The sequence below is a fragment of the Acartia tonsa genome, chromosome 2 (genome assembly GCF_053477335.1).
Source record: "Acartia tonsa isolate MP-2025a chromosome 2, ASM5347733v1, whole genome shotgun sequence".
In the NCBI taxonomy this organism is placed as follows: Eukaryota; Metazoa; Arthropoda; class Copepoda; order Calanoida; family Acartiidae; genus Acartia; species Acartia tonsa.
Window position 1 is genome coordinate 49,012,350 of NC_137261.1, and position 14,108 is coordinate 49,026,457.

A 14,108-nucleotide genomic window follows, 5' to 3' on the forward strand; every position below is an offset into this window, starting at 1 on the left:
GTTTGTTGGTATTGGAGGAAGAAAGTAGTGTTGATTGTTCCATCCCTTCATAGTTTTTATAATTAAAAATAATTCTTTTTAAAATCTGTCCGCAATCAGGATTTTTTTTATTATTAGAGCACAGATCGTTTTTCCCTAAAAAATATTATCAGTGATTTACAGGGATACGTCAATGGTCGATAAATTGATGTGATGTACAATGATTATACACAAAATTACCCCTTCTGCAGCTATCAACTAGTTGTTGAAACGTTTATATCCTCAACATGATGAACCAACCAATTAAAATTCAACAAAAGTCCCAAAGTTGTTAGGACAAAAATATCATTAACTTAAATATCAAAAAAGACAAAAAACTTTTCTATATCAGTGAATTATGAACCGATTTACATAAGAATAAATTAATCAAAATTATTATAATAAACATAAACTTTTGTACCCCAAACTAAATGAATTTATGTTTTTTTTTGTAAAATTTTTGATGGATTTTTATCTGTGTATAACTATACAAAGATTGAAGGTAATTTTCGTCTATAGTCAATTTTCAAAATAAATATAGAATATACGTGGATATTATGACAGGGCCAAAATTGTCAATTTAGGTTTATAACATGGACATAATTTATTAGTCAGTTCGTTTAACCGGTAGGAGGGGAGGTTATGGGGTAAATGGGTTGGATAGGATAGGATAGTTAGCTACAAGTTTCACTTTATTGAAGTAGATGTTATTCTGCTGTAAATCCTATTAATAATAAATCCATGATCACAAAAAAACATTCTCTATAGCAAAGTAGTCAGGGTCTATATAGAAAGAAAAAAGAAGAATATCAACATAATTAAAAACCAATTTATATAAATACCACACTGTAAAACTTTTATATAATTATACTTTTTCTCTGTGTAGTGTCTTATAGTTATAGTAATAAAAAAAGTAAATATTCTATATATTTAGAATAGAGGATTTTTAAAATTCAGCATTTTTTTATTTATGTCAAAGAGTCAATTCATACTTTTTTATGTCTGTTAATAAGTGTTTGAATCTATATATCGGAAGGAAATTTCAATCATAATAATTCTTAAATGATCAATTTTGCCTGTTTTACAGGAGACAGTAGATAATAAACAATATTGTATATAATATTCGTGAATATTATTACAGGGAATATTTTGTTATCAAATTAGGTTGCTACTTTAGTCCTCAATTATTGGTTTATATAAAGTATTTTACTAATGGATTTATTATTACTTGGATCTTACACCAGATTATCATTTACTCCAATTAAGTGAAACTTAAAACAATCCTCCACCAACCCTCTTTACCCTATCTCCCCCCTCCTGCTGGATAAGGCACTGACCAATAAATAATGTCCATGTTAACAACGTAAATTAACGATAAATTTTCCTCTGTTATAATATCCACGTATATTCTATATCCAATATATTTTACCATTGAACGGGTTCAATGATTTTGATATTGATGAAACATTTTAGTTTGCAAATCGTTTTGCAAAAAAAGTCGACAATTTCAATTCACCCGTTAGTGAACCCCAAAACAATTATCTTTTTTTTTATAACAAAACGTATTATTGATGGTATGGTTACTGATTAAGTTACATAACCGTGGAAGCTAGAAAAACGATTTTTAAAGTAGGTTTAAAAACAGGGTTGAGTTTATGGCTACTTTAGGGTACTCGTAAACACGGCCTCTATTGATTTGAAGGTAAAGTGCTAAGTCTTTCGTAATTTCTAAACGGGTACTTGTGTTTGGCATGTGTATAAGTGTAAATGAAAGCAGAATGCATTAGCATAAAAACAGGCATTCATTTGCTCTCCACTGTCAGGACAAAAATTTAGAAAATAGGATTATTAAATTAAAATACTGTTTTGTTCATACTTAATTATATAAATAGTTAACCTTGTACAAGGATAGATCAATGTAAAAATAATCATTTTTTTTTATCAAAATAGTTGAGTTTCTGATTCCCAGTTTTCTTATTTGAAGGGAAGAATATGATCCTTAAAAAAAACTGTTTTGTCGATAATCTGAAATTTGGGGTCTTGTGATCAAAATACAATTTAAGAAAAAAAAATGGATTTTACATTTCGGAAAAATCAGTACATGTTGCCTTAATGATGATTTTTAAAACAGTCTAAAAATAAAGTCTTTTCAGAAAGCCACTCAAAAAAATGATAATGCATGAAAAGAAATTAAAATTTTGGATAAAATAAAATGTGATTGATCCTGCAAGATGTTTTGCTCCTATTACTTAGTTGTGTTCTTTTCTGCATTTATTAAATACACAGGAGGTAATTATCTATCTATCTATATATCTATCTATCTATCTATCTATCTATCTATCTATCTATCTATCTATCTATCTATCTATCTATCTATCTATCTATCTATCTATCTATCTATCTATCTATCTATCTATCTATCTATCTATCTATCTATCTATATATCTATCTATCTATCTATCTATCTATCTATCTATCTATCTATCTATCTATCTATCTATCTATCTATCAGTGGCGTGCGAAGCACTTTGTCTAGGGGGGGGCATTTTGAAGATTTTGTAAAATTTTGCCCCCCCCCTAAATCAAAGTGCCCCGGGGGGGCACTTTGCTTTAGGGGGGGGCATTTTGATTATATATACTAATTTTAAATAAGGGCGTTTTTAGGGGTGGGATTATTTGATTATGGGTCTTCTAGTCCTTATCCCTTCTTCCCCATCCCTTCCCCCTTCTCTCCCCCCTCCCATCTCTTCTCCCCCATCCCTTCTCCTCACCCTGCAATGGCTGAAGGGATAAGATCTAGAAAGCATCTTCAAAAAAAAGTACAGGAGATAATTAAACCTCCCCCCCCCCACAACTAACATTTTTTATGGGTGGAAGGGGATGTTATATAATCTGAGCAGGAAGGATGAATAACCACATTAAAAAAGATTAGAGGGGGGGGGGGAGATAGAAACACTCATTTTGGAAATAATTTACAAAAAAATTAACTTAATATGTAAAACTGATTTCAAATATTTCTTTATTGTATGACAACAAGGATGACAACATCTATGAGTAGCAAAGCACAAAAAATCATTAATAAGAATATAGACAAGAAGATTTAAAGAGCATTAGTTTAAATAAATATATATTTCAGGTAGAAAAAGTCACAAATCCTTTTTCCTGTATGTTGTGTGATTACAGTCAAAGTAAATTGCATATTAGATGCTCGGAACAAAAAGAGATTTTATTTTTTTGATATTATAATCCACAAAAAAATCTATTGCACCATAAAATCCAAAGATATAAAGAACTATGTTAAAAAATAAAAAAAATACTTGTCCTTTTTTATACAGATATGAAAATCTCATAGAAATATGGAAAACTTTGGGGTATAGTCTCTTTCATGGCAACGCCTCTTAAGGGGCATTTCCTTGTATTTTTAGGGGAAAAGCTACTGTGAAAATATGACGAAATGCCCCTTAAGAGGCAATGTCACAAAAGGGACTATACCCGAAATTTGATTTTGATACCCTTATCTACAAAAATTTTGTAAATTGGACCAAACAATTGGGGAATTGTGAAAGATACAAAAATAGCCAAAAACGTCCTGAAAAGCAGTCTGACCTCCAGGAATTTCTAATAGTTAATTATACTCCATAATGATGTGACTGTTAACATTAAGTTTTAGCCTTCTATCTTTAATTGCAGTTGAGAAAATCACATTTCCCCCTTAGCATTACAAACTGACAGCCATAGTGAATTATAGAGAAGATAAAAAGTTATATCAACATATCCTACCCTTTTCAATTGGCAAATAAAAATCTGTCATTTTTTCATGAAGTGGTGTTTCCAAGGATTTATTAGCGCGGTGTGCAAAGCGCACCGAAAAATATTTATTTCCTCTTTGAGCTATTATCAATTAAATACAACAAGAAAGACATATTTTAACAAGTTAGGAATATAGAGTGTAGTTATTTTTAAGGCTCTTTAATGAAAATTGCCATAAAAAACATGACTTTTTATAAGGGTATGTACACAACAAAATTATAAACTTATCCTGAACATCATAAGACATCATATATAGTTATTAATTTAGACAGACATACAGCGTTGAGAAAAGGGCTTAGATAAATATCATCGCTGTCTTGTTTTTATTTGAATAACTTTTTGATTAAATATTTGATGTTTACAAATGTTTTTATAGAAATAACAACAAAATATATGATGTGATAAAAAGCAGAAACCAATTGGAAGGGCTTGAAGCACAAATTTTTTTCTTCAAATATGCAGGGAGGGAAGGTTTTTTGGGCTATTTATTACACTAGTCCCCAATATTTCATATAAACATTTTCTTATTTGTTAATTAGAAATTTGATTGGTTGGTTAATTAAGTTGAGTTTCCATACATTTTATCCACTAATTGTAATCTATATAAGGGGAAATTTTGTGTATCATCATTGGGGATGTACAATATTTCTTTGGTAAAAAGTTTATATTATACAAAATAAAATACTTCCTATTAAGGTTTAATAAATAGTAACTGTCTGTTTGGCGCGAAGCGCCAAAAAAATTTTTTGGTTGAGTATTTCTTGATATTTTTTTTGGAAACTGAGAGAGTTTTGCTTTTTGTAGGGTAGGGGGCAAAAAGGGGCATTTTTGTTTACCAGGGGGGGGCAAAACGGGGCATTTTTCAACATTTAGGGGGGGGCAGGGGGGGCGGTCGCTAGGGGGGGGCAGGGGGGGGCGTTTTGGTCGCTAGGGGGGGGCGATTGCCCCAAACGCCCCCTTCGGTTCGCACGCCACTGCTATCTATCTATCTATCTATCTATCTATCTATCTATCTATCTATCTATCTATCTATCTATCTATCTATCTATCTATCTATCTATCTATCTATCTATCTATCTATCTATCTATCTATCTATCTATCTATCTATCTATCTATCTATCTATCTATCTATCTATCTATCTATCTATCTATCTATCTATCTATCTATCTATCTATCTATCTATCTATCTATCTATCTATCTATCTATCTATCTATCTATCTATCTATCTATCTATCTATCTATCTATCTATCTATCTATCTATCTATCTATCTATCTATCTATCTATCTATCTATCTATCTATCTATCTATCTATCTATCTATCTATCTATCTATCTATCTATCTATCTATCTATCTATCTATCTATCTATCTATCTATCTATCTATCTATCTATCTATCTATCTATCTATCTATCTATCTATCTATCTATCTATCTATCTATCTATCTATCTATCTATCTATCTATCTATCTATCTATCTATCTATCTATCTATCTATTAATCTATCTATCTAGGTAGCCAATTGTTATACTGTTATCAATGCGAGGACTGTCCGAATTCTCGCCTCCAACCACTCAGACATCTCAAGGTAAATAAAAGGATTGTCTGATATTTTACAAGTTACAAAAAGACTTTCCAAATTCTATGCACTAATATAAATATCAAAAGCACTTATAAACTAAAGGACTATCTAAAGGCTCATTGAAATTCTCGCCTCTAAACACTCAGACGTCGCATAATGAATGAAAATATTGACCGAAACCTGTAAATAAAAGGACAATCTACAAGTTTATGGTTTCTTACTAGACAGTCCAATTACTTGCTCTAATAATTTATGAATTTATATTTGCAATGTAATGATACAATATGAAACAAGAAGTAACTATGATAATAAAATATCAATAAAAAACGTCAAAGACCAAGTGGCGTTCCAAACAGACAAACACTATCAATTACAAAGTAGCTATGCTACAAAAAATTGATAAATTTGATGAATTCGAGTAAGGGAAGTAGCGTTGTGTAGAATACATTTTACGAGAAAATTGTCCTTAAGTTGAAAGATATTTTTCCGGCGGGTGTTTACTCAATGTATAAATTATCAATTCAAATTATTGACAACCGGAGGCTGGACGGTGAAATTTTCGGTAGCAAAACTTCTCTATACTAATCTATTATGTTGTCTGTTGGATTTCTCCACTGCAATTGTGAGCTAAATCAGTTTTAAAGATATTTATTGAATATTTTTAGTTAATGAGAAAGAAACATTGAAGAATGAAATATAATTCTAATAGTGTCATCACACTAATATTTTATTGATTCAATAACAGTAAACTTAGAAATATTTACTTAAGATAGAGAGATCCTATAGTTTTTTTTATCCCTTATGCTGCGCCCCTAACATGTAGGAGCTCTTCATTTAGGGATATGAAGGGGAAAGAAAAATAGCCTTAAACCATTCCAAACCTTAAATCTAAATATAGAATAGTTTAAAACTACCCCGGGACTTATTTTTAAGCTTCCCTTGAATGGAGAAGTCATTGAAATCTTAAGCATCGCACAAAAAACCTTACTACTTTATATAATAGGGTATAACCACAGAAGCCATTATTAACCCTTTGTCAACAGATCTATGTATAGTATAGATGTATATACAGACAACTACTTCCCGTCCATTTTCAAAGACCTCTTTCGTCTGCTTCTAAATTATTTTCTGCTACTTGGCTGTGTTAATATAAGCGACACCATTGGTTGATTTCCAATGACCCTATAGAAAGATTGCACAAGGCGGTTGCGATGGGAAGATACAGTTATTTAACCCTTTCTCCCTCTAGTGTTTTACTCTAATCCTTTATCAACAAAGTTACGCTAATACCGGAAGTTGTTGTCCTTGTTTAAAAGTTTGATTTATTCTGAGAAAGAGTAAGGTCTATTGTAGACTATCGGACGACTAATGACGTATTTATCAAGGATTAAATTTACTTTTTAATTTTTTCTCACAAAAAATAGACAATGAATAAAAAAAACTTTTAGCTTTTCTGTAAGTATAGCTGTAAAGATCACTTCGAATATACATATGCACTTAAAAGCGAAGCTTTTCTATAATTAGGGTCGATCCGTCCGTCTTATCGTTAAATTAGGCTTGTTAGAATGATCTATTTCAAACTTGGCATGGTGGTACCCTTAGTAGTTAGGTACAATTAAGATTGTGTAGAAACTTTATAATCATTACCAGAATGTCCGTACGACCATTTAAAAAATGTTGATTTTTTGGCACATTTTTTATGTGACATAATTATTCTATTCATTTGATTTTTTTGCCATCGTCCTTGTAATGCTTAAATTTTCCATTTTCATGATATTTATAGATTTGGTTGAATTGGTTCATTTGTTATTTCATGTATTTGTAATTATGGACATAAATGTCTTGGTCTCAAGGTTGAAAGTTTTTATTAAAAACAATTTTATTACTAAATATTTAAACTCATAATTTTTATTGCTATCGACAAAATATTAGAATTCATTAATTACATAGTCATCTAAATTGAGATTTTTTTTAGAATCAGTTTATTTTTTTTTTATTTTCATCAAAACAAACCAGCAATTATTGCAAAAATGTATAAAATCATAGATAAAGGAAAAAATATATTTTTTTGTGGTAAAAATAAATTTTGTGATGTTCAACATTTTCACTGGCAAAAGTAATATATCCTTTAGTACAAAGTAGAACGATGTCTGTGTGTCTGTCTGTCCATCTGTCTGACAATACAACCACATTTTTAGAGATATTAAAAAAACCTTGAGTAAATTTGTTGTATATATATCTACAAAGAATATGGGCCTATAATTATTTTTTTTTCATGCTCCTGCTGGTTGATTCACAAAATCGGAAAAAGCTGTTTTTTTTTCGGGGCACCTGAGATGGGGTTTTAAAAAATGCTGCGTTTTTTCGACAAGTTTTTAGACATTGATTGATTGAATGAAGACGATGGGATTTCAACACAGAGTATACAACTTAAGAATTCGAAATTTTAAAATTATTATTTTAGCCATTTGTATAATGTCTAATACAACCTAAATCCATTTTCGCTGCATATTTATTAATGTATCTTTTTAGAGCTGTGTTAGACATTATACAAATGGCTAAAATAATAATTTAAAATTTTGAATTCTCAAGTTGTATACTCTGTTAAAATCGTATGGGGCATTGATCTTCAAGATGAAATAAGGTTTTTAACAGAGTATACAATACATTTTGTATGCTTAGGACTCTATGATATAATCATAATTAGGTTGGCTTGCCTAGGAATATTGGGATAAGTATACCAGAGATGGGGTTTTAAAAAATGCCGCGTTTTTTCGACAATTTTTTAGACATTGATTGATTGAACAAAGACAATGGGATTTCAACTCAGAGTATACAACATAAGAATTCAAAATTTTAAAATTATTATTTTGGCCATTTGTATAATGTCTAATACAGATCTAAAAAGATGCATTAATAAATATGCAGCGAAAATGGATTTAAGTTGTGTTAGACATTATACAAATGGCTAAAATAATAATTTTAAAATTTTGAATTCTTATGTTGTATACTCTGTGTTGAAATCCCATTGTCTTTGTTCAATCAATCAATGTCTAAAAAATTGTCGAAAAAACGCGGCATTTTTTAAAATCCCATCTCTGGTATACTTATCCCAATATTCCTAGGCAAGCCAACCTAATTATGATTATATCATAGAGTCCTAAGCATACAAAATGTATTGTGGCATTTTTAGGTAAGCTTTAGTATCAAATTTCATGTGCAGCGCAAACACTAAAAATATATACTTATCCAATTTTCTGCACAAAAATAGTTTTGTCTGCCAATTTCTCGCTAAGCAAGCAAACCTAATTATTATTATAACATAGAGTCTTAAGCATACAAAACGTAAAGTAGAATTTTTAGATAAGCTTCAGTATCAAATTTCATGTCAAGCGCATACACCAAAAATGAATACTTATCCCAACATTCCTGCACAAAATAGTTTTGTCTGCCAAGGTCTCGCTAGGCAAGACAACCCAATTCAAAATTTAAAATGCAACAATTCCCAGACCAAGGAAAGTAGAATGGACAAAATGAACGGTTACATAAATATTTCAAAACTTTGTGTTGCCATTATTGTTTTAATTGCAGTTGCAACGTATATTTTTTGCGGGGTTATTCTGTAAGTTTTGGCACAGAATAAGATGTTGTTCTAAAATTTAAATTACAAAGTTGGAAACGGTTTATTTGAAGGATGCCTGGTTAAAGTTAATTATAGACTTAGAGACAGTGGCGTGCGAAGCACTTTGTCTAGGGGGGGGGGGCATTTTGAAGATTTTGTAAAATTTTGCCCCCCCCCCTAAATCAAAGTGCCCCGGGGGGGCACTTTGCTTTAGGGGGGGGCATTTTGATTATATATACTAATTTTAAATAAGGGCGTTTTAAGGGGTGGGATTATTTGATTATGGGCCTCCTAGTCCTTATCCCTTCTTCCCCATCCCTTCCCCCATTCTTATTTCCCATTTATATCCCCCACCTCTTCCCCCCCCTTCTCTTCTCCCCCATCCCTTCTCCCCACCCTGTAATGACCGAAGGGAAGGGAGCTAGAAAGCATCTTCGAAAAAATAGTACAGAAGATAAATTAACCTTCCCCCCCACCCCCCCCCCTCCACCACAAAACATTTATAATGGGTGGAAGGGGATGTTATAAAATCTCAGCAGGAAGGATGAATAACCCCATTAAAAAAAATTGGGGGGGGGGGGTGAGATAAAAACACTCATTTTGTAAAAAATTTATCAAAAATAAACCTAATATGAAAAAATGATATTAAATATTTCTTTATTGTTTGACAACAAGGATGACAACATCTTTAATAGCAAAGCACAAAAAATCATTAATAAGAATACAGACAAGTAGATTTAAAGAGTACTGTTGAAATAAATATATATTTTAGGTAGAAAAAGTCACAAATCCTTTTTTCTGTATGTTGTGTGATGACAGTCAAAGTAAATTATATACTGGATGCTCGAAACAGCGAGAAATTTTTTTTTTTAATATTATAATCCACAAAAAAATTTATCGTACCATAAAAACCAAAGATATAATGAACTGTGTACAAAATAAAAAAAAATTACTTGTCCTTTCATTGTGATAAAAAGCAGAAACCATTTGGAAGGGCGCGAAGCGCAAATTTTTTTTCTTTAAATATGCAGGGAGGGAGGGGTTTTTGGGCTATTTATTACACTAGTCCCAAATATTTCATAGCAGAAACCATTTGAAAGGGCGCGAAGCGCAAATTTTTTTCTTCAAATATGCAGGGAGGGAGGGGTTTTTGGGCTATTTATTACACTAGTCCCCAATATTTCATAGCAGAAACCATTTGGAAGGGCGCAAAGCGCAAATTTTTTTCTTCAAATATGCAGGGAGGGAGGGGTTTTTGGACTATTTATTACACTAGTCCCCAATATTTCATAGCAGAAACCATTTGGAAGGGCGCGAAGCGCAAATTTTTTCTTCAAATATGCAGGGAGGGAGGGGTTTTGGGGCTATTTATTACATTAGTCCCCAATATTTCATAGCAGAAACCATTTGGAAGGGCGTGAAGCACAAATTTTTTTCTTCAAATATGCAGGGAGGGAGGGGTTTTTGGGCTATTTATTACACTAGTCCCCAATATTTCATATAAATTTTTCTTATTTGTTGGCTCAACAACTTTGGGGACTTTAATGGAATTTTGATTGGTTGGTTAATTTAGTCGAGTTTCCCTACATTTCATCCACTAATTGTAATCTACATAAGGGGTAATTTTGTGTATCATCATTGGGGATGTACAAAATTTCTTTGGTAAAAAGTTTATATTATACAAAATAGAATACTTCCTTTAACCTGGTTTGTTATGTTCAGTGAAAAAAGATTATAACCTAATTTCTACACTAATTAAAAAATTTGGTAAGGTTAAATGAGTAGTAACTGTCTTGTTGGCGCGAAGCGCCAAAATTTTTTTTGTGGAGTATTTCTTGATCTTTTTTTTTGGAAACTGGGATAGTTTTGCTTTTTGTAGAGTAGGGGGCAAAAAGGGGCATTTTTGTTGACCAGGGGGGGGGGGCAAAATGGGGCATTTTTTAACATTTAGGGGGGGGGCAGGGGGGGCGGTTGCTAGGGGGGGGGGCAGGGGGGGCGATTGCCCCAAATGCCCCCTTCGGTTCGCACGCCACTGTTAGAGACAAATTTGATAAAAAAAGACTAAGTTTGTCATCAAGTTTGTCAAGACTAAGTTTGTTTTCAAATCAAATCGTATTAAAGACAGCTTTCCGCAGATACTAAAATTAAAAATTAAAGATTAAAACCTGTTTTGTTAGCACCGAGATGCCAAAGGCCCAGGTACGTTACAAATATGGTATTACTATTATGATTTTTATCTAATATTCGTGGAAAATTGTCTGTAATACAATTCTATACATGGTTTTTCAGTATGGCTAAGAACCAGTTCTAATCCAGCGGATACTATTCGGTTCCAAAGCCATACTGGAAAAGTCTTTTATTATTACAAATATTGAAATGCAGAAACAGTACACAACTATCATATTAAAAGCATCGCAAAAAATATCAATAAAAAGTATGAATATTTTTTTTTCATTATCCTTATTATATCTCCAATATTAGCAAAACAATAAAGAAAACGTAGAAATTTTTTTTTTAACATCATTTTTATAAATAATAAAACTCTTTCTTATTTCAAAACCATTTTTTTGTACATTTACCGACCTTGACCTTCCCCGGTAAGTTTTTATTCATTTAGGTGATTCCTGTAACAGTAAAGTACATTTTAGAAAGCGTAGTCACTCTATAACCATTTCTGTATGTCCATTTGAAACGTGATTTCCAATCAGTGAATTAAATTTGGGATTTTTCTAAAACATTCAAATCATGGCTCAGGTTTAGACATCCAGCTGAATTTTTAAAGTTATAAAACAATTTCACTGAGGCTTACACGCGGGCCCTGAGTCCTCCTTTAAACAATATTAAGTATTAATTGCTTTATTACTTTTTCCTTGTTAATTTAAGTTTGACTGACATTCTGATTTAATAAGATTAGCTTTTATGGATATTTCTATTCTTGTTTAGATGTAATTGTCCTTTATTTCAGTCTAAATTACTAGCTTTTACTGCTCCACCTTTGGATAAAATTAACCTCGTTTTGGCAATTTCCCTTTAATGGTGTGTGGATTAAAAACTTATTTTTATGATGATTATCTAATGTTAGGTTAGCTTCAGAATGGGTTCAACGAGCCTTACATGGCTTGAAATAGTTTAGAAAAAAATGAAATAAGGGTTTGTGGGATTTTATGTGATCCACTCATCGGTATGATGGATTATACCTTATTTTGAATTGTTTATACATAGTAAAGCATAAAAATGTTAGTTTTGCATGAAACTAAATTTGCTATAATTCAGGGAGAGGGGGACATTGGATTATAAATTACATTGCTACCTTAAGTTTTATCACAATGTTTTCTTATTCGTTGGATCAACATTTTTTTTTATCTACAGATGGGCTAATTTTGTTTATTATCATTAGGGATGTGAATCAATTTATTATCCATTGTCACTATTATGTCTTGAGAATCCTGACTATATATACGCTTTTACTTGGAAATTAATTAAATTTAGATTAGTCTTGACACGAGTAGTGAAACATTTCCAGACAATCCAAAAACATTATAGTGAGAATCACAAACGAAGATAAGTGTCCCTAATGGTATTTTCTTATGTCAGGCTTATGTAAGCTTTTAGTTAAGTATACCTTTGGAGTTTCTTAGTTATTGTTAAGTATTCCTAAATGTAGTAATGTCAAGTAAGAATTAGGAAAGGTTTAAGGTATCTTATAAAGTTTACTAGGGGTTCCTATTTTGTTCTTAGTTACATTAAGCCATAGAGAAAAAAATAAAAGAGAGGAATCGAAGCAACTAGAAGACGAAAATAGGCAGTGGGCCTAGAGGCCTACTCAGCGCTGTTGCCGCGCTAAAATTTATTGCTATTCCACTACTTTTCAAATGGGAGGATTAAAAATTATTAAAAAATATTTTTTTACTTTTTACTATTTCCATATTTAGGGCAAGAATATTAGATTAGATATTTTCGTTTTGATGTTTTAATTAAAAATTACATAGAATTTTATTTTTATTTAAAAAAATTTGTTCATGAAAGATGAATCCTTCTATTTCTAAAAAGGGGGAATTTTTTTTCATAATGAACATTCAGCTGATTCTGACCGCCCACGGCTGTTTGCTAAATATCGCTTTTCTTTTTATTCACATTATTATTTATGATTGACTTACAAAAAGCCCTGGGCGGCTTTTGATTTTCGTCTGCTTCTAAATTTAGGGATGGGGAAGTAGTATTTTACCATGAAAAAGGGGTGAGTATTCATCCTCTTATCCTTTTTCCTTATGCATTAAGCTATGTCAAGAAAAAGCAGGTTTGATGATATACGAGTACCTTTTGGGTTATGTCTTAAAACAGCCAATTGTTTTTCTAACTAAAATTTTTAAAAAATATTCCTATCTTTTTAAAGTTTTTGAGCACGGTTCCTTGTAAATTCCGCCACATACATCCTATCTGTGTTATAAATAATAGCAAGTAACCAAAGATATTTTTGATTTTTCTAATTATAAAGAATGGTTACTTAAAAATATTTTTATAGGGTGATTTTTTTAATAGAAAATATGGTAAATTAACCTCCCCCAATATATATAAAAAACACAAATCATATTCAAATATTGGAAATGGGCAGGTGTGCTAAACATTTGCAAATTATTTTTTTTCGTTAAAATGAATGAACAACAAAATAGATGTAATTATTTGATTCTACATTTAAAGAGCTATAATTCAAATTTTATTACAATGAGTACACTTTTAGTTATTTATAATGTTTCTTTTTTTCTATTTATGTAGACGAAAAAAAATTTACTCTAATTCAGACTTATCTTTCATATTTTTTAATTTTATTTTTTAATTATTTAATTAGGGTTACATAAAATTACTTAGGTATACTTAACATATAAAAGGTATCTTATCTAGTTAAGTCAGGTAGAAAGCAAGTACAAATTCTCATTCAATCCAGGGAGGGAGGGGTCATTGGGCTTTCTAAAATATTACATTAGTCCCCAAATTTGTATTATAACGTTTTCTTATTCAATAGCTTAATAACTTTTGGGACTTTTTTTCGAAATTTAATTGGTATGTTCATTAATC

General features: G+C 31.1%; 1 protein-coding gene across 2 annotated transcripts in view; it reads left to right on the forward strand.

The window, feature by feature from the left end:
* The first annotated feature begins 2,169 nt into the window (after window positions 1–2,169).
* LOC145312074 (uncharacterized) overlaps window positions 2,170–14,108 on the forward strand; it is a 55,581-nt gene continuing 43,642 nt past the window's right edge. For both annotated transcript variants that reach the window (XM_080151207.1, XM_080151208.1), the window contains exons 1-2: window positions 2,170–2,307; window positions 5,346–5,419. In XM_080151207.1, the coding sequence (XP_080007333.1) occupies window positions 2,250–2,307; window positions 5,346–5,419 (132 nt within the window). In that variant the 5' untranslated portion in view covers window positions 2,170–2,249. The remainder of the gene's footprint in view (window positions 2,308–5,345; window positions 5,420–14,108) is intronic.